Genomic DNA, 18,061 nt, shown 5'->3' on the forward strand with positions numbered 1-18,061 from the left:
ATCAGTAATCTTGGCCTAACTCCTATTATATTTTAGAAGGAATTTACTTACATGTAAGGTAAAAGGATGCATGACAAATTGTTTTGTAAATATTGTTTAGACCCTGGCCGTGCTGAAGCCGAAAGGAATAAAAGTACTGGGTACAATGGCCATGGTTCGCAACAGTGTAGGAGCAGGTAATTTAATAAATCTTATAATTAAGTATAAAGTGTTTGCTTAATAAAAATATTACCAACAGTGGTTGGTCCTTGCTTAAAAAAAATTTCTTAACTAGTGTCACAAGACTTTTATGTCCTTTTTGCTTGGCAAACTTCACAATGTCAATGTTTGGCCTTAATTTTGCAAGACTTGTCAGCATGAGGAGATACGTCTTTCAAAAAAAGAAAAATTGATTTAAAATGCATTATTACTTCAGTAATAAATTATTTTTATATGATGTAAGCTTGACTTACTTTTCTACAGATGTAAGCTTATAAATGCCAACTCTCACGCCTTAGGCATGAGTCTCACGCCTGCGAGTTGAAAACTTCAATCTATCGCCAACTCACGCTTACGAACCAATTTCTTATGCTTAGTCGAAAAAAGTGAGTTATTACAACCACAAACGACACACTTTCCAAAAAATGTAATCTCAAACCAATGTGAGAAACGAAAACTCCATGTAAAATGAGTAAATGACGATACTTTTCCAGAAATCTCAGAGTTTTAAATAGAAAGGCATTGGGAACAAGGTCATGTTTAGCAAAACATGTCCACACACTGGGATCGGGATATGTTTGGAAGGTCTTCGGAATACTTCAGATGTCTTCGGACATGGTCATATCGTCTTCGGAAATCCTTGCACTCTCAGGATAAAAAATCTCACGCCTTTGAGCCAGAAAAAAGTGGCAGGTATTTAAATGAGCATTTGAATTTCGCTGGATGATTCCACAATGCATATGATGTGTGAGTTAATATTCAAAGTGACAATGATACGTGGACGTTGTAGTAACAGAAGCTTATTTGTAATTGTCATAGAGGGTTATGTTGCTGATGAGATCATCACATCTGCTGCTGGGACTCGTGTGAGAGTAGGTAACACTGATGCTGAGGGACGCATGGCTATGGCTGACTCTCTTCACTGCATGAAACTGAAGGTAAACAACAAATACCGTAATGGCCTTGGCTCTGTCGATCAGGATGTGTTTGATTTTAGCCTGCAAGCAGCTGACTCGTGTTTGGGGCCTCATGCCAAACATGGGGCATCAAACATTGCACAGAATTCATGCAGTATTAGGAATTATACAATAATCGAGCTATTGCGCGCATTGTGATTGGTTGATGCCTGTCATCTATTAGAGTACAGATGCACAGATGACGTCATGGGGTGGTGTGAATCGCGCACGTGATCATTGTTCGTAGTCCAAATCAGAGTTGTCGGAAAAGTTTTTCAAACTTGCGGGGCGACAACAAAGCAAAAAAGTTCAGCTTATTACAAATCTATAGTGAGAAATAATACGCCAAGCATCGTTCACCTTTCGAAGCATTTAACTGGGCTAAACAAGCTTGAAGAAGACAGTGAATTATTCGAGAAATTATCGAAAACTGTACGAAAGTGTTTGACCGATGTTGTACAGTTGGACGATGCTACGGGAAACAAATGAATGGCGGTTGAACGCTTAGGTTAATGCTTACAGATTTGAACTACTTTCCAACTGGAATAAAGGTTAGTTTTTTCATTGACTTTCAATTTTCCATTCTTCTGTTTATTTAATCGGTTTAACAGTGCTTCGTGGTTACGGAAACATAATCGCGAAATGAAAACAACTTTAGCTCACCAGTAGCGACATTGCTCACACTGAAGTGTACTTAAGTCTTGTGTTATTGTATGAAACAAATTAACTCCATTTTTGCCGTGGGTCTGTTCAGTTATTGATCACAAAAGACGTCAAAATGTGGTATGAACATCAGTGACCCACTCGCCTAGCGGCTCGTGGGCCACTTTTTGTTCATACCATATTTTGACGTCATCTGTGATCTATAACTGAACAGACACACGGCAAAATGGAATCTATTTGTTAACTAGAATACATGTACCTAGCTTCTAACTCAAGTTTCCAAATGATATTATTAGTATTAATGTACACTTGTACTAAAATTTGTTGATGTTGTGTATTTTTAAAGGCTCTTGATGAGAAGGTTCCTACCCATATTGTAACTATTGCCACTCTCACTGGTCATGCTGTTATTGCTGTAGGCCCCGCCTACTCGGTACGTAAATGTTTCTTTGGAGTTATATTATTTACAACGGCTAGAGTCATGTACTAATCAAGATTAAAAATTTAAGTAAGAAAATGACACTTAATGTTTGTAAAACACGTTTTAGACACTATTCCATCATTACTTGGCTTCACACTATCGGAAGCTAAGTTAGATTCAAGTAAGCACTTGGCTCAAGTTCACTTGAAAATCTCAAGTCGCATTTAACAAAATCTGGCGTTACACTTGATGGCAAAGTATATTACTTGAGGTACAAGCTGTCAATAATCTTAAGAGTCGTGACAACGCTGCACGCCTCTTTCATTTGGCTTCCATTTTCTATTGGTTAAGTGTGTTCTCAAGTGTGGTGTAGACCATACTTGGCGGCGTACTTCGGCTTCTTTGAACTACGAAAGTTTCCGTGGTTACCAAGTAAAGTTCAAGTAAGTACGTTTTACCCCTTCACACTCAAAGAAGGTTCCAAGTGCACTTAGATTATACTTACGAGCTCTAGTGTGAAGCCGAGTATTATCCTCCTTTTAAGTCACGCTGTAGAATTGAAATACTTTGACTACACCCTCCAATGAAATCACTAAGTGCAACTCACATTAGCTGAAGGTGAAAAAAATGGAAAGAGAAAAAAACACTGAGAAGACGGTGTAATGTTTCTGAGCTTAATTTGCTTGTATTTAAAGCAAGGGCTTCTTTAAACCTACAGTTGTACATGAATGTACATGCAGGCATTTCAAGATTGCTTGGTAAACTTAGGGCCTGTTTACATGATTCCGAAATGACTTTCATTCCGGAACGAGTTCATTCTATACCCATATATTTCTCTGTGTCTGTTTACACGATACCGAGACGAAAGTCAAGTCATTCCAGAATGAGTTCATTTCGATTTTCATTCCGGAATGAAATTTTCGTTCTGGAACATTTCATTCTGGTATCATGAAAACACAAAACAAATTTCGTTCCGATATGAAACAGCATCTCAAACTCAGAGCGAAAAAACGTAATAGTGTTTCCTTTTTAACTCGGAAAGAGTTGTAGTTAGCGAAGTGAATTTCACTCCTTCCCTCCTTCACTCGTTTCCTGTTAGACATAGGCACGCAATGCGTGCAAGTGTTTTAAGGCCTCTAGAGAATTAGACCTGTTCTCTGATTACTTACTTTTCTAGTTAAATTACATAATATTAACATGCTTAATTGCCAGCCGAAGCATTGTTTTAATGTCAGTTTTCTTGAAATAGACCAAAGCTTAATTTTTCCAATATTTTGCCTAACCTTCAAAAATCAAAAAGGAAAAATAAAGAGAAAGAAAACAATTTGCAACGGATGGGAACTCTATCTCTTGTCCTTTCGGCCTGCTCTTGATGAGCAGCTAGATGAAAATCAAGCTAAGTGAAGTGAACTGAAGTGTAGAATGTTTAGCATAATTCGTTTTGACAAATCTTTATTTGTCAGTTTGTTGGTCGATTCTTGTTTCCAAATACATTTTTCCGAGTTTTGTGGCTTATAGCCACAGTTATTTATAACCCAAGGCAGCAAACATATGGTCAAATTGCTCGTTAAAATTGCAAATGTGGCCATTTAATAATGGACACAATAACATGTTTGCACGAAACCTGCGCCATCTTTGTTTTTGATCTCGCGCGAAAGCCACGCACGTGAAAACGCCTTAGGTGGAGCCGGTCGACTCTGTCATGTGAATGCAAAAGAAACTTCATTTCGGAATGAGAGTCATTCCGGAATCAGGTAAGCAGGCCCTTAGTAACAGAAACAAACTATGGATGACTGCAGTGCAAACCAACACAACCAATAGCTTTCTTCACCAATAACCCTACCATAGTACTTCTCTCAGATTGTCAGCTATATAGGCATTGACAAAATAAGCTCAACTATTTTTTGATCGGGCACAATTAGTGTACGTTTGACTGTTAACCTTGTCCACATGTTTTATTTATCAGATTGTGATTGACAATGGACCTGCTGCTCGTACAAAGTTTGCTCAGAATGTCCAACAAGGTATCTATGTTTAGTTTTTTTTAGCACTATTAAATATGATGCCGGAGCATCAAGCTTGTTAAGGGCAGATAATGATCAGACAGCAAGTCAGCTCAGATTCAAGTTTTCTACTGGGAAAGAATAGCGCAGAATATCGATGTTTTTATTGAAGATTCAGGCCCAAAAGCCAAAAGGGTAATAATACTATTCTGCGCTATTTGCTTTAAAGGACTTCACTGACGCTTGTACGCTATACAGTAGAACTCTGGTAACTCAAACTCGGACAATTTGAACACCCCGCTAAATCAAACTAACTACCTTTTCCCTTGAATTTGAACCCACTTTTCAGTCATTCTCACTCGGATAACTCGAAAACCCCCGAACCAAATTTCGTTTCCCTTGATCAAACGTTGGGTTTAATTTATTCCGATAACTCAAATTCTGGTTCTTGCAGCTCACGGTTGAGCAACGAACAGCTACAGCTGACAGCCATTTTCCACTCTTATCATAAGAATGTACGGTCGTGTTAGAGTTTCTGACGAGATAAGTTCAATTTGCACTGTACTGTATACTGAAGCGCTGAAAAATCAGTAAACTATCAATTATTAACTTGGCAAATAATTCAATATTCAATCGACCCCTGGCCCAATAACTCGAAACCCCGCTAATTCGAACTGTTTTTCGTTTCCCTTCAGAGTTCTAGATACCGGGGTTCTACTGTATCTACATATACCCCTCCCCCCTCCCCTTCAGGATATTAGCTTCCCTTGTTATTAGCTAACCCAAAACCCCTTACAAAGGGGGCATGTAACCAGCATTTTACGTATTCAAAGAAACCTACCTTATTAACAGAGTTCCGGAACAAATTTCAGTTAACCTTTCTTGCATGCCTTGAATCTTTATTTTTTTTATCTCTCTTCGCCTGCCAGCTTGCTGATCACTCCTGTGTATTGTTCAACACCCCTTGTTATTTATAACTCATTTGTTTTTGTTTCTTTAGCTGGACATGATATGGGTGATCCGTTTGAGATCTCAACAGTCCGTAGGGAGGTAACTCAGTTTTATTTTTTAATTTTTATTTTTGATGCGTTGCTGGAAAAAAAACTTTAAAAAACAGAATGCTAGGAATAATTCGGATCGCCTGCATAAGAAAAGTCCCGTCGAGATGCGCGGTCCTGGCTACTTAATAGAGAGGAGGTATAAAGTAAGGAGATTGTAATGGATTTGCCGAATGTTCTGGCCGTGCTATTCACAAAGCAGAGGAGACATCACTTGCCAATTTGCCTTTTATTGTACGAAACATAACTGAAAAAGCCTCGTACGTTTGGTACAATGAAATTAGAAGCAATGCTTTTATGGTATCCAGAAGTGTAACCTGATGTTTTTCTCGGGTAGGGACGTATTTGAATCCGCAGCGCACATCTCGCTGTCCGCGATCTTGGACTTTCATTCGCAACATTGTCCATTCTGCCCCTGGGTGCAGAATGGACGGAATGGCGTTCTGTCCATTCCGGAATAGGAATGCGGAATAGAAAACGTGCGCGTTTCTCATTCTGGTCATTCTCATTCCAGAATTTTGAATAAAAAAACGCAGTCTTAGACTTGTTATGTTTATGATAAATAGTTACAACTGTGGCTAGTAGGGAGATTACCAGTTCACTATTCACAAGTCTTTAGCATCGTCGAAGAATTTAATTCAGGTCAGCTGTCATACAATTCCCGTGAATGATTTGAATTCGAGACTTCTAGAATTGAAGTCTAAACCACTGCAGACCACTTTTGTCTTGCCTCCCCACCCCCACCTTGAAGAAATAGATGGCCTTGTGCCGTTTTATTTTGATGGGAGTTAATTGCTATATTTAAAGACCTATCATTGAGTGTACTTTCCTTAAGGTGATTCCACTGAAATAGAAGGAGTATTAAAAATTTTCTGAAACTTGGTCCAGGTTACAATTATGTTATGAGCATTAAAAAAATGAAATAAAAAATGGGGGTCACCGCGCTAGTTTTTGTGTAAAATGGATGGACATTTTAGTAAATATACGACCCGCGAGATATATATTAGGAACCCTAGTAATCCAAATGGGGATCGCTATTGTTTCCAGAAAAAATCATTTTGCATTAAAGAACTAGTCTAGTTCAACAAAAAGGACTTTTATTTTATATTAAAAACTATTCTTATTGTACAGGAATTAAGATAATGAAAGAAATTTAAGATTTTGCTCCGTGCGCACGTTAACGGCACTACCTAAAAACGTGTTTTTTACGGCATTAAAATTAAAATATCTCAATGTAGAATTTTAAACTTTTTTTTAAATCGCGATATATTGTAGACAACAGTTTGACATTTAAATTAATGCATTAAAAAATGGGGGTCACCGTGCTCGTTCAAGAGAAAACGACCATTTATTTCCCTACAGACCTTAGCCTGAAGGGAATCTCGTAGTGTTCTGTGTGCGCGCGCGCTCGTGCGCGCGCTAAATGACGCGAAAACTTATGCGCAGAAAGGATGCGCAATGCAATACCGTGGAATCACCTTAAAGGGACACTGTCACTAGGGATTTTAATGCTTTTCAGAAAAAAGTACTATACTTGGAGAATAGGTCTTCTCGTACATGAAATGCACCTAGTACATCAAGATGGAGATATAAAGTAAATTGTTGTTGAAGGAAGAAGGGAGCCGTAATATTTTTTAGGTGTTTTTGCAGTCCACAATGACAAAACTTGAAAAAGTTAGCCTGACTTTTACAAGTTGAGATCTTAAGTTCCTGATGGCATCACAATAATATCACTTGTTTATTGCTTAACTACACTTGCATGGTGATTTTTAACAAAATTGGACTATTATTCGTAGTTTCCATTGGTTCTTAGGCTCTTGAGTTTTTGAAGTGAAACTGGTGACAGCAGGCTTTTAGCCAGGATTTAAAAAGTGGGAGTCCAAAATTTTTATAAGGCCTGACTTTGTCCCCATAGGAGGGCCTGAGGAGCATGCAAGATGTTTTTCTGCTGTTATGAGTGAAAAGGTACCTAAAGATTTCCAAATTTGCTAACAAAACCTCCGTATACAGTTATTCATATTTAATTTTCTCTGAAAAGTGGCCGTCCATAGGACTCCTGGACTCCAACCTGGCTAAAAGCCTGGGTGACAGTGTTCCTTTAAATCAACATTAACACATTGATTCTTTGTTAGGACTATGAGTTTGCAAACGCCAAGTCAGAGTATGCAGATGTACTGCAGTGTAATAACACTCCCTCCAGCCGCACCCCCAGAGGACATCAGTTCCCTGCCGCATTCCTCATCAGGGCATCAGGATTGGATAAGGTGACTAGAAATCTATCTCTGCTTTGAAAAGGCTTGTTATAATTAACAATTATTCTTTGAAATCGAGGTGAATATTCTGCCGCTATTCACCGAGATTTCAAAGAATAATTGTTTTAGTATATACACACGAAGTGATCTCAACAGCAAGCGATCTCAAAGTTTTCAGAAGGAAACCATTTAAAGTCGATTTAATTGACCTCTCAATTCATGCGTGGAAAACGTACATATAAGCGGCACTAACCGACATGCGCGAAACAGTTTACAGAATCTTCAAACATGGCAAATCTAGTTAATCTTCGATAAAATCCTCATCACAATCTAGCAAAATGGTCCTTTAACACCACTCAAACCTGCAATCTGAATCAAAAACCTGCTTGCAAAACATTTTGACCGTTGAATCAAAGCTTTTGAAGTTCACTTGAATTGAAAATTGAAAGAGCAGTTGGCGAAGGATCCACCTGAAAGTTTGGATTATACTGAATGTGTGCAGAACTGTGGTGAAAACTGGATGTTTTCTTGCACAAAGACGTTTTCCTGAATATTCGCGGAGGATCTTGGTTGAATAACACTTGATGTTGCTGCCGATAAATCTGCGGTATTCATTTCTGCCGATGCCGGGCGAAGAACGACTTGACGGTAAGCAATTGTTTATCGTTTTAGTACTCGAGTTGTGTGGACATTGTGCTGCAAATTGCGAAATATGTAGTCTTCTCTTACTTTGAAAACCATCAGGCCAAATTTCTTAACCTTTTTTGTCTTTTCTGGTGCAGCATCTTCTTGTATTCTTAGTACTTGCGATTCAGAAACGCCGGCGAAACGCGAGTTTACGCCGGCCATTTTGTTTCAGTTTGGATCAAGCATTATTCACTCCGTAGGGAGTGAATAATGCTCATTAGCCCGAGATAGCGAACCAATCAGATTGCTTGAAACACCAAGATCACTGAGTGTGTATATACTAACATAAATTAAGTGAAGTGGACGCTCTGATTGGTTAATTGCGTACGCTCCTTTTCCCCCTGGTTTGTTTTCGCGCGCTTTTTGTTTTACTGGTAGCTCGCACTGAGTTCTTAACGTAGCGTCAAATCTACTATTAAATCAGGCTTGTACTCAGCTAAGAAGGAAAGCAGTTGAAATATTTTGTCTGTTTCTTGACGGGAAGTCCTCAAATGGATGAAATGTTGTCGGAAAAGTAAGCGTTATGAAAAGTAGTGGAACCTGGGTTTGTTGGTCACAAAACCGATCACAAAACCCGACTTTTTTGGAAGAATCTTTCGACTAGAATAAACGTTACTTTTATTAGTTTTTTTAGATTGCTCGGTAATGCTTGGACTAAAATCGTTGCCATGTGTCCTCAGTGAAGTTTTTTCAACGCATTCTAAAGTTCTGTCTGCATGTGGTTTTATATTTTTACTTGAACTTTCATTGTCATTAGTGGCTACCAGTCAATTTTTACATATCATGGCATACCCAAAGTGTAAGAACTTTTTTTGATAATTTTTGTTATTGTTGTTGTTCTCCTAGCATGGCATTGACTCGGATCGCCCACTGTGCTACTCACACTTTGACATTGCTGGATCAAGTGGTGCATTCCCACAGGTCCCGACTGGGGCCCCTGTGGTTGCCATGGTGGAACACTTCCTGAAAGGTCACTGCTAAACAGATTGCAAGTTCAAAGACAACGTTGTCTTGATGGAGTTAAAAACACTAGAATAATAAAATAATGTATGTTATAGTTTTTTTTTGTTTTTGTTTTTTTGGTATTTTGATCAAAAAATGACGTTCGAATGATGGAGAAATTAAGACAAAGAACTCACACAATCGCATGTGAAGTTTGCAGAAAAACAACGACAATAATGTGACAGAATTTGATGATAAAATATGGTTAGGTTTTTCAAACGTATGCTAGGTAGTTGATATATAGAGTTGTGTTAGAGTAATAAAGAAATATGATGACAATGGAATACTTAATCTTGAATCTATAATTTATTCATTTGGCATGCAGAGATTACGTAGTGGTGAGAGGACTCGCCTGTGACCCTGCTTCAAAATTCCGAACCGGATCTCGTCTTAACTCGGAGTGTTTTTCTCTGGGTTTTCCGAATTTCTTCCCTTTGGCCTCAATGCTGCACTGTTATAAAATTTGTATTGTTTGAGCTTAAACCAGCCACTTTCCCCTCCCCCCCCTCCCTGTACTTCACTTTTGTCAGTTTACCCCAGTCTCCAGCAGGCCGCATTTACCAAGCCTTTCTATTTGGTAAACCAAAACAATGAAATATGCTTTCGATTGTGAAATCGAAATAAAGCTGATGTTTAGTTCCAAACAAAAAAACTCGAAAAATTAGCCGTTTGATTCAAAATACGCAGAATTCAGACGTTTCGCGTTGTTGTTTTTCAGAAGAGGGCAAAACATTTGCTCAGAGGTTCATATCATGTGCACAGCTATTTTCATGCTAATTAAACCATTTGTTTGCTAAACAAAAGTTGTTTACCATTATTGGTTTGCTAAAGCTCCCCATTGGATCGCCTGCGCACGAATGGCGGAGCATAGACCACTGTTTACGAGAACAGATTTGAAATAAAACGCGAAAATAACAAGTCCATAAAATTCAAGGTTGGATTTGTAAATTGGAATCCACCTCGAAAAAACTATTTCGGTGCTTCAAAATCTGTTTTTGGAATTCGTGTTTTATTGGGAAATCGGAAATCCGGGTTTCCCAATTGAAAGCATCCTAAAAATAAATTCACTGCGCTTTTCATTATTCCCGTGCAATTAAATATGCAAAACCTTGCCCGCGCATTAAGAGAGCGAAATTCACAGCAAACTGGGGGAAAATGGCGGCTATTTGAAAAGATTTTGGATTTTAGAAGCGGCTGTAGTTAGGAGGATGACGCCGAGGTATGTCAAGTTTTCAGAAAAACATTCGTATATAATTTATTTATTAAAGATTCGAGGGCGGAGTAAGAGCCAAAACTATTTTTGTGGATGAAATTCGAACCAATTTCGAATCATGTCAAATCACTTAACTCCTTGTCATATTATTATACACGGTAAGATGGGGTAAATAGACGTATTTTGGCTCCGAATTGCATACAATCACGTGTAACGATAGTTAACAACAAAATGTTATGCTTCGTCAACTTTATTTAGTAATTTTGCTCATAATCAAATATTGCTTAAAAGTTCTCCGTTTAAATCCCATGTATAAACAGTAACCTCCATTTGGGGCAAAAATTTGCACTGATATATGACCGCGGACATTGACGCTGATTTCGACTCCAGATCCACCAGAAACTACCAGTTTGAAAGTTAAAATGTTCATTTTGGACCTTTTTATGAAAATGCCATCACGTGGTCGAAATAAATCGAATACGGTAGTGTACTTTTTTGCTCAAAATCAACGTTTATGAACGTTTTTGGTGAAATACCACCATATAGATTAAGGCTGATTTTGACTCCAGATCCACCAGAAACGGCCAGTTTGAAAGTAAAATTGTTCAAATTGCACTTTTTTAAGGAAATGCCATCACATGAATTCAGCCTAAAGTTCACTCCAGGTCCAGAAGAATCGAATACGATAGTGTCCCTTTTTTGCTCAAAATCAAGATTTTTGGGTCCTTTTGGTGAAATACGACCATGTAGATTATGGCTGATTTTGACTCCAGACCCACCAGAAACTGCCAGTTTGAAAGTTAAAATGTTCATCTTCGACCTTTTTAAGGAAATGCCATCACATGGATTCAGCCTAAAGTTCACTCCAGGTATAGAAGAATTTAATACGGTAGTGTCACTGTTTTGCTCCAAAACACAATTTTAGGGCCAATGTGGTGAAATGCCAGCAGGTTGATTAAGGCTGATGTTTACTCCACATCCACCAACAGGTGGCAGTTTGAAACTGAAAATGTGTATGTTGGGCCTTTTGGGAAAATGCCAACACGTGGATCCACCCTAATATTCACTACATGTCCATAAGAATCGAATAAGGTAGTGTCACTCTTAGTCAAAATCAAGATTTTCTTGCCCTTGTGATAAAATACCACCACGAAGATTAAACTTGGTGTTCATTTTAGACCTTCCAAAAACTGCAAGTTTGAAAGTTAAAATGTACATTTTTGACTATTTAAAAAATGCCTTCACGTGGACTCAGCCTAAAGTTCACTCCAGGTCCAGAATACGGTAGTGTCACTTTTTTCTCAAAGGCAAGATTTTTGCGCCGTTATGGTGAAATACCACCATGTGGATTAAGGCTGATTTTGACTCCAGATCCACCAGAACATGCCAGTTTGAAAGGTGAAACGTTCATTTTGGACCTTTTTAAGAAAATGCCATCACGTAGATTCAGCCTAAAGTTCACTCCAGGTCCAGAAGAATCGAATACGGTAGTATCACTTTTTTTGCTCAAAATTAAGATTTTTGAACCCTTGTGGTGAAATACCACCATGTAGATTTTGGCGGATTTTGACTCCAGATTCCATAGAAAATGCCAGTTCAGAGTTCAAATGTTCATTTTGGACCTTTTTAAGAAAATGCCATCACGTGGATTCAGCCTAAAATTCACTTCAGGTCCAAAAGAATCAAATACTGTAGTCTCACTTTTAAGCACAAAATCAAGATTTTTGGGCCTTTTGTGGTGAAATACCACCATGTAGATTAAGGCTGGATCTACTAGAAACTAGGTCTTTCTCGATTATGCTAGCATTTTTTTCGGCATTTTTTGGGAAAACGAGCATTTTTTTTCGTTTTTTCTTGAAAAAGAATTGCTAGCATTTTCTGTCATTTTTCATGACTGTGATCCAGATTTCAGCACTCAGAACTCAGAAGGATAAATAATCCTAAAGTTTCACAATTTTGATTACTTAATTTGATTGTTTTCTGTCTGTTTCGACAGTTTGTGCGTTGTGTTACTTGTTTACTTGTGTTGTGTTACTTGTGTGCTTTTTTTTTAATTTTGTTTAAAAAAAAAATTATTTTTTAATTTTTTTTTATATTTTTTTTTTATGAACAAACAATTATTAAGTATCACCAGAAGTACATAATCTAGATCATGTACTTCTGGTATCACCTGTTGTTGATATGAGCATATAATGTAAGAGTTTATACGTTTTGTTTGAAATAAAACAAAGCATTCTTTGGAATTTAAGTGGCATTTTTTAAAGAAATCAGGCATTATTTTAGCATTTTTTGGGCTTTATGCGAGAATTTCTAGTAGCATTAAATGCCAGTTTTACTAGCATAATCGAGAAAGGCCTACTAGAAACTGCCAGTTTGAAACATAAAATGTTCATTTTGAACCTTTCTTAGAAACTTTTATCAAGTGGATTCAGCCTAAATTTCACTCCAGGTCCAGAAGAATCGGATACGGTAGTGTCAGATTTTTAGTCAAAATTAAGATTTTCTTGACTCTTTGATGAAATACCACTAGGTAGATTAAGCCAGATTTTCACTCAAGATCCACTAAAAGCTGCATTTTGGACTTTTTAAGAAAATGCCATCACGTGGATTCAGCTTAAAGTTTACTCTAGTCTATACGAATCGAAAAAAAGTAGTGTCAGTTTTGTGCTCAAAATCAAGATTTTTGGCACATGTGGTGAAATACCACCATGTGGATTAAGCCTGATTTTCTTTCCAGATCCACCAAAAACTGCCACTTTGAAATTTAAAATGTGCATTTTGGGCCTTTGTGAGAAACCCCGGGAAGTGCTTTCAGCTAGCATAACTCCAGGTCCATACGAATCGAATAAGCGAGTGTCACTTTGTTAGTGAAAATAAAGATTTTTGGGCCCTTCTGGTGAAATACCACCACGTATTTTAAGTTTGAGTTTCACTCAAGATCCACCGAAATTTGCCAGTTGGTAACTCAAAATGTGCATTTTGGCATTTTTTAGAAAACCCCATCACGTGAATTCAACGTAAAGTTCACTCTGGGTCCATACGCATCACATAGGGTGGTGCCACTCTGCTGCTCAAAATCAAGATTTTTGTGCCCTTGTGGTGAAATACCACCAGGTAGATTAAGCCTGATTTTTTTTCCTGATCCACCACGTGCTGCCAGTTTGAAATTTAAAATGTGCATTTTCCCCTTTTGAGAAAACATCTTCACGTGAATTTAGCCTAAAGTTCACCCTTAGTCCATACGAATAGAATAAGGTAATGTCACTTTGTTTCTCAAAATTGATATTGCCGGCCAATATGCTAAAATACCACCCGGTAGATTAAACCTGATTTTCACTCCTGATTCACCAACTGCCAGTTTGGAACTTAAAATTTGCATGTTGTGCCTTTGTGAGAAAACCCCACGACGTGAATTCAGCCTAGAAATCAAGATGTTCTGGTCCTTGTGTTGAAATACCACCGCGTATATTAAGCTTGATTTTCACTCCTGATTCACCAAAAACTGCTACTTTGAATCTTAAAATGTGCATTTTGGGCTTTTTTGAGAAAACGCCACCACCTGCAGAATTCAGCCTGTACTTCACTCCAGGTCCATACGAGTCGAATAAGGTAGTGTTACTTTGTTGTTCAAAATCGATAAATGCGACAGATAGTGTTTTGCATATTCCCTTTTCTTTTTTTGATGAAGTTTTTTTAGGATATTCTCTGTTTTTATTTTTTATCTTGTTAATTCAGAAGAATCTGTGCTGTATGTCTCGAAGAGAAAGATCACATCACTTCAAAAATAAATATTAACGACAGCGAAAATAACACAATCACCATTTAACAACGTAATAACATTCACATCATATTTTCAAGAAGGTGTCTTAGATTTTCGCTTATTTTATTTCCATTTCCTTTAATTCACTAATTAACTAGTTTAAGAGATATCGATGTCTGTTTTACCCACTTTTCCTCTTTTACACGAATAAATTTTACGTTTATTGAATATTTTTTTATCTTAAATCGAAAATGATCTTTAGAACTGAATTTTCAAAGGATTTTCATCAAAACGCCTACGTTTCGGAAATGTTTACAATTGTCCTGTCCTGTTTCTTCATATTCCTCTTGCTGCTGTGTTCGCACTGTAGTTTCATGTTCATTATTCAATGTCTCATTTCCTTATTGGTCATCGTCTTCTCGGCTAGCCCTACTTTGTCCTGGCATAAGCCATAACTCCAGTCCATAAAAAAAAACTAATGGACCGCAACTCAACGAAAAATTTAGAAAAAGAATCATACAAACAAGCGTGATATTACTCATTGTCTTGAAAAAAAAAACGTTGCTCGTCAGTTATTTCGTGGGCAATTACACGAAAATTACGTCGCTACTCTCGGCTGTTCTGCGCGGGAATTAGCTAACAGCAAGACAATTTTGAAATCTTGTTGGAAGTTAAATATTATCGTTAATTTTTCGAAAAGGATGCAAGCTATAAATAAAACAAGAAACATTGAGCATAATTTTTAGTACTCCTTGTAACAGCTGTTCAGATACTGTACTTCAGCTGTTCATGTTAACAGCGAAGTTTGCGCGCGTCAAATGAAAAAAAAATTGTGCCGAATAAATACAATCTTATGTCAAGTAGTCCTCATGGTCCTACAAGGATCGAAAAATGCGACAGATAATGTTTTACGCTGTCAGTGTTTTCTCTTGTGCATTTTCCCTTTCCTTTTTTATGGAACTTTTGTTAGGATATTTTCCCGTTTTTTAGTGCAGAATGCACTTTTGTGATGGTTTGGTGGGCTGTCGTCTTCTAAACCCCTAACGCGCTAATGTGTAAACTTTTAATCACCAATTAATTAATTAATATCAATTAATTAATTATTCCTTGTGGAGGGGGTGGGGGTGGGGAGTACCTGACCGTACCCCTAGGTAAAACCTGGAGCACATCTACGTTACTTTCATATGAAGATCTCAAACGTATAGATTTGTTTCAGAAAACCCTTTGCTCTCCTTGTGGTACTACTCAACGTAATTTACACCAAACGCATGCGCAGATTAGTCCACGTTGTTTTCTGGAACTATCATAAACATCGCTTGTATTGCGTGTTTGCGGTAGGCTTCCTGCAGACTCCTTGGCGCCAAGTAAAAACCGCAAATTAATTAAATTCGATTTTGAGACTTTCACAGCGCTTTCGTAATTAGGTATGCAAAAACTTGCACCGGGATTTTTTGGCGTGAACACCTGATAACCAGGAAACAAATATCCTAGCTGTACTGCGTTTTAAAAAACCTGTCGAAAAATATGTTTTTTGATTAGATTTGTTTCTTTAGTTTTTGAGGATCGTCTTTCGTGCAGTCTAAACCGTAACTTAATTAAATTAAACAAATGTCATCGATGCCGCCGTAAAACAAACAAAAAACAAAAGTTTCATGTTATCGCATTTTCAAGGAAGACAAAAGTATTTTGTTACAAACGAACAAAAGTGTCGTGTTACGTTTGCAAAGATTAGCGTAAGGAACACCTGGGAAAGAATACAAGTAGCCTGTGAACAGTTTTTCCGAAAGTAAAATAAAGCAAATAAACACGAACATATATAAAACATCATACTTTCAATTGTTCCATATTGCATTCTGCACTTACCAAATCATCGAGATTTTTTTATTTTGTTTTCGGGGAGAATCTGTGTTGTATGTCTCAAAGAGAAAGATCACATCATATCAAAAAATATTGACAGCAAAATTAACTTAATAACCATTTAATAACGTACTAGCATTCAGATCCTTTTTTCAAGTCGTTATCTTAAATTGTCGCTAATTGTATACGATCCGCATTTCCTTTATTCACTAAACTAGTTTTGAGATGTATGGATGTCTCCGTTTTTTCCCACTCTTTTCTTTTACCACTTATAATTATAATTACATTTATTAAATATTTTTTTTCCGCAATCGAAAACGATCTTTGAAATTGAAGTCTTCAAGGGATTTTCGAGTAAAAACTACCGTTTTGGAAATGTTTAAAATTGTCCTGGCAGAGGTGTTCCTTCATATTCCTCTTGCGGCTGTGTTCGCACTGTAGTTGCATGTTCATTATTCAATGTCTCATTTTCTTGTTGCTTATCTTCTTCTCGGCTAGCCCTATCTTGTTCTTGTTCGGTATTAGCTATAACTCCAATCTGTCTTGGTCCAAAGATGTTCCTTTCAAGTTCCTCAGCTTGTGCAATAGTTTTTCTTGTCAACAACTGAATGAAAGCTACGCGAAAATATCTTATTCTAACAGCGTAAATCAACGAATTAAACAACGAATTAATTACTGGCAGTAAAGTAACAAGACCAATAACAATATGCCCTACATTAGCAGAAATTCTGTCTTTGAAAAAGAAAAGGAAAACAGCACAAATTTTCGTCGGGATGTAACACAAAAACATAACAAGCAGTACAACAGCTGTGCTGTAAAAAGCTTTGTTATTTTTGAGTAGCTTCTCCTTGGCTTCTGGGGAAACTTGGTTGGCCGCAATTTGTTTCTCGTTGCGGCGGACTTCCTTGTATACTGAAACGTTAAAGTAAACGGGGAGAATAAGAAACAGCGATTCCGAAACTGCTATTATCGTCTGAAAGATTTTTGCTGCCGTCACGAGGTAGAAAAAGACGATCGCTGCAGCCCACGCCAGACCAGAGGCTATGATGATACGAGCTTCAGTGACCTAGTTCTCGTGTACAAAGGGGTGTTTTATCGCGAAATAACGCTCTGCACTCATCAACAGCAAATGATGAAGCGACGCCAATACAAATGTTATTGAAACACCTTTTGATATGTTGTTTATAGTGCAAAACGTGTTTTCTTGACCGCTGAGAAGGAAACCTGCGCCGGCGATATGTAAAGGCTGAACAACTAGTCCAACTAAAAGGTCAGTTGTGGCTAAACAGGCGAGTGCTACGTTAGACTTGGTGCGAAGCTGTCGTTTGGTTTTCACTGCCACCATCACCAGGATGTTCAGCAAAATAGTGAGAGGACAGGCGAGAGCGTTAACGGCGATTCTAACCACAAATACAGCACGAAGATCGGAAGATATCTTTGCAGGAATTAGAGGAAGAAAAGAAAAACCACAAGTGAGTAATGTGGTGTTGTCTGTGGTGTGATTCATCTTTGCTCGATTTACTGAGTCTTACGTGTTCTTCAGATCGTTTAAATGAAAACTGCCGGAAAATTTAAAACCGTAGTAGAACGCATTTCAACGAACCAAACAATAGTTACAATGGAACGGAAATTTGGTCCAGGCTGCAATTTGAAAAGGCGTTCATACTGAAAAGACATTTTCAGTGTCCCAGAAGAACACTAATTATTTTTTAAACGAAAAAAAATTCCCCTCCTTTTTTACTCTACTGGGAGTTAAACTAATGACAAGCCAGTGAACAGGCTCAGATTTGCTCGATAAACTGAGTCCTTGCGAGTTTCTTCGTTTCATAAGTGGATCGTTTTCACACGGGCCAATTTAAGAACGTGCCAAAACAATGGCTTTCTACTGAACATACAAAATTTTGTGGGAAATTGAAACCGGTAATTTCACTTTCAGGCAAACCTAAGAGACTTTTTTGTGAAGACTTTTGGAGGCGTTATCCAGCGATTTT

General features: G+C 37.7%; 2 protein-coding genes and 1 pseudogene across 2 annotated transcripts in view; 2 read left to right on the forward strand and 1 right to left on the reverse strand.

Annotated features, from left to right (window-relative positions):
- The window catches only part of LOC144643364 (putative aminopeptidase W07G4.4), a 37,230-nt gene extending 27,706 nt beyond the window's left edge, over nt 1-9,524 (forward strand). The window contains 7 exon segments of the mRNA XM_078502573.1: nt 37-176; nt 1,018-1,136; nt 2,164-2,250; nt 4,205-4,262; nt 5,242-5,291; nt 7,432-7,563; nt 9,085-9,524. Coding sequence (XP_078358699.1) covers nt 37-176; nt 1,018-1,136; nt 2,164-2,250; nt 4,205-4,262; nt 5,242-5,291; nt 7,432-7,563; nt 9,085-9,219 — 721 coding nt within the window. The 3' untranslated portion in view covers nt 9,220-9,524.
- Nucleotides 1-18,061, forward strand: part of LOC144643301 (uncharacterized) — a 203,599-nt gene that overhangs the window by 93,923 nt on the left and 91,615 nt on the right. The gene's annotated exons all lie outside the window — the stretch shown is intronic.
- On the reverse strand, nt 16,450-17,577 carry LOC144642192 (histamine H2 receptor-like; annotated as a pseudogene).

This window comes from Oculina patagonica, chromosome 2, assembly GCF_052425735.1.
Source record: "Oculina patagonica isolate OP01 chromosome 2, crgOcupat, whole genome shotgun sequence".
In the NCBI taxonomy this organism is placed as follows: domain Eukaryota; kingdom Metazoa; phylum Cnidaria; class Anthozoa; order Scleractinia; family Oculinidae; genus Oculina; species Oculina patagonica.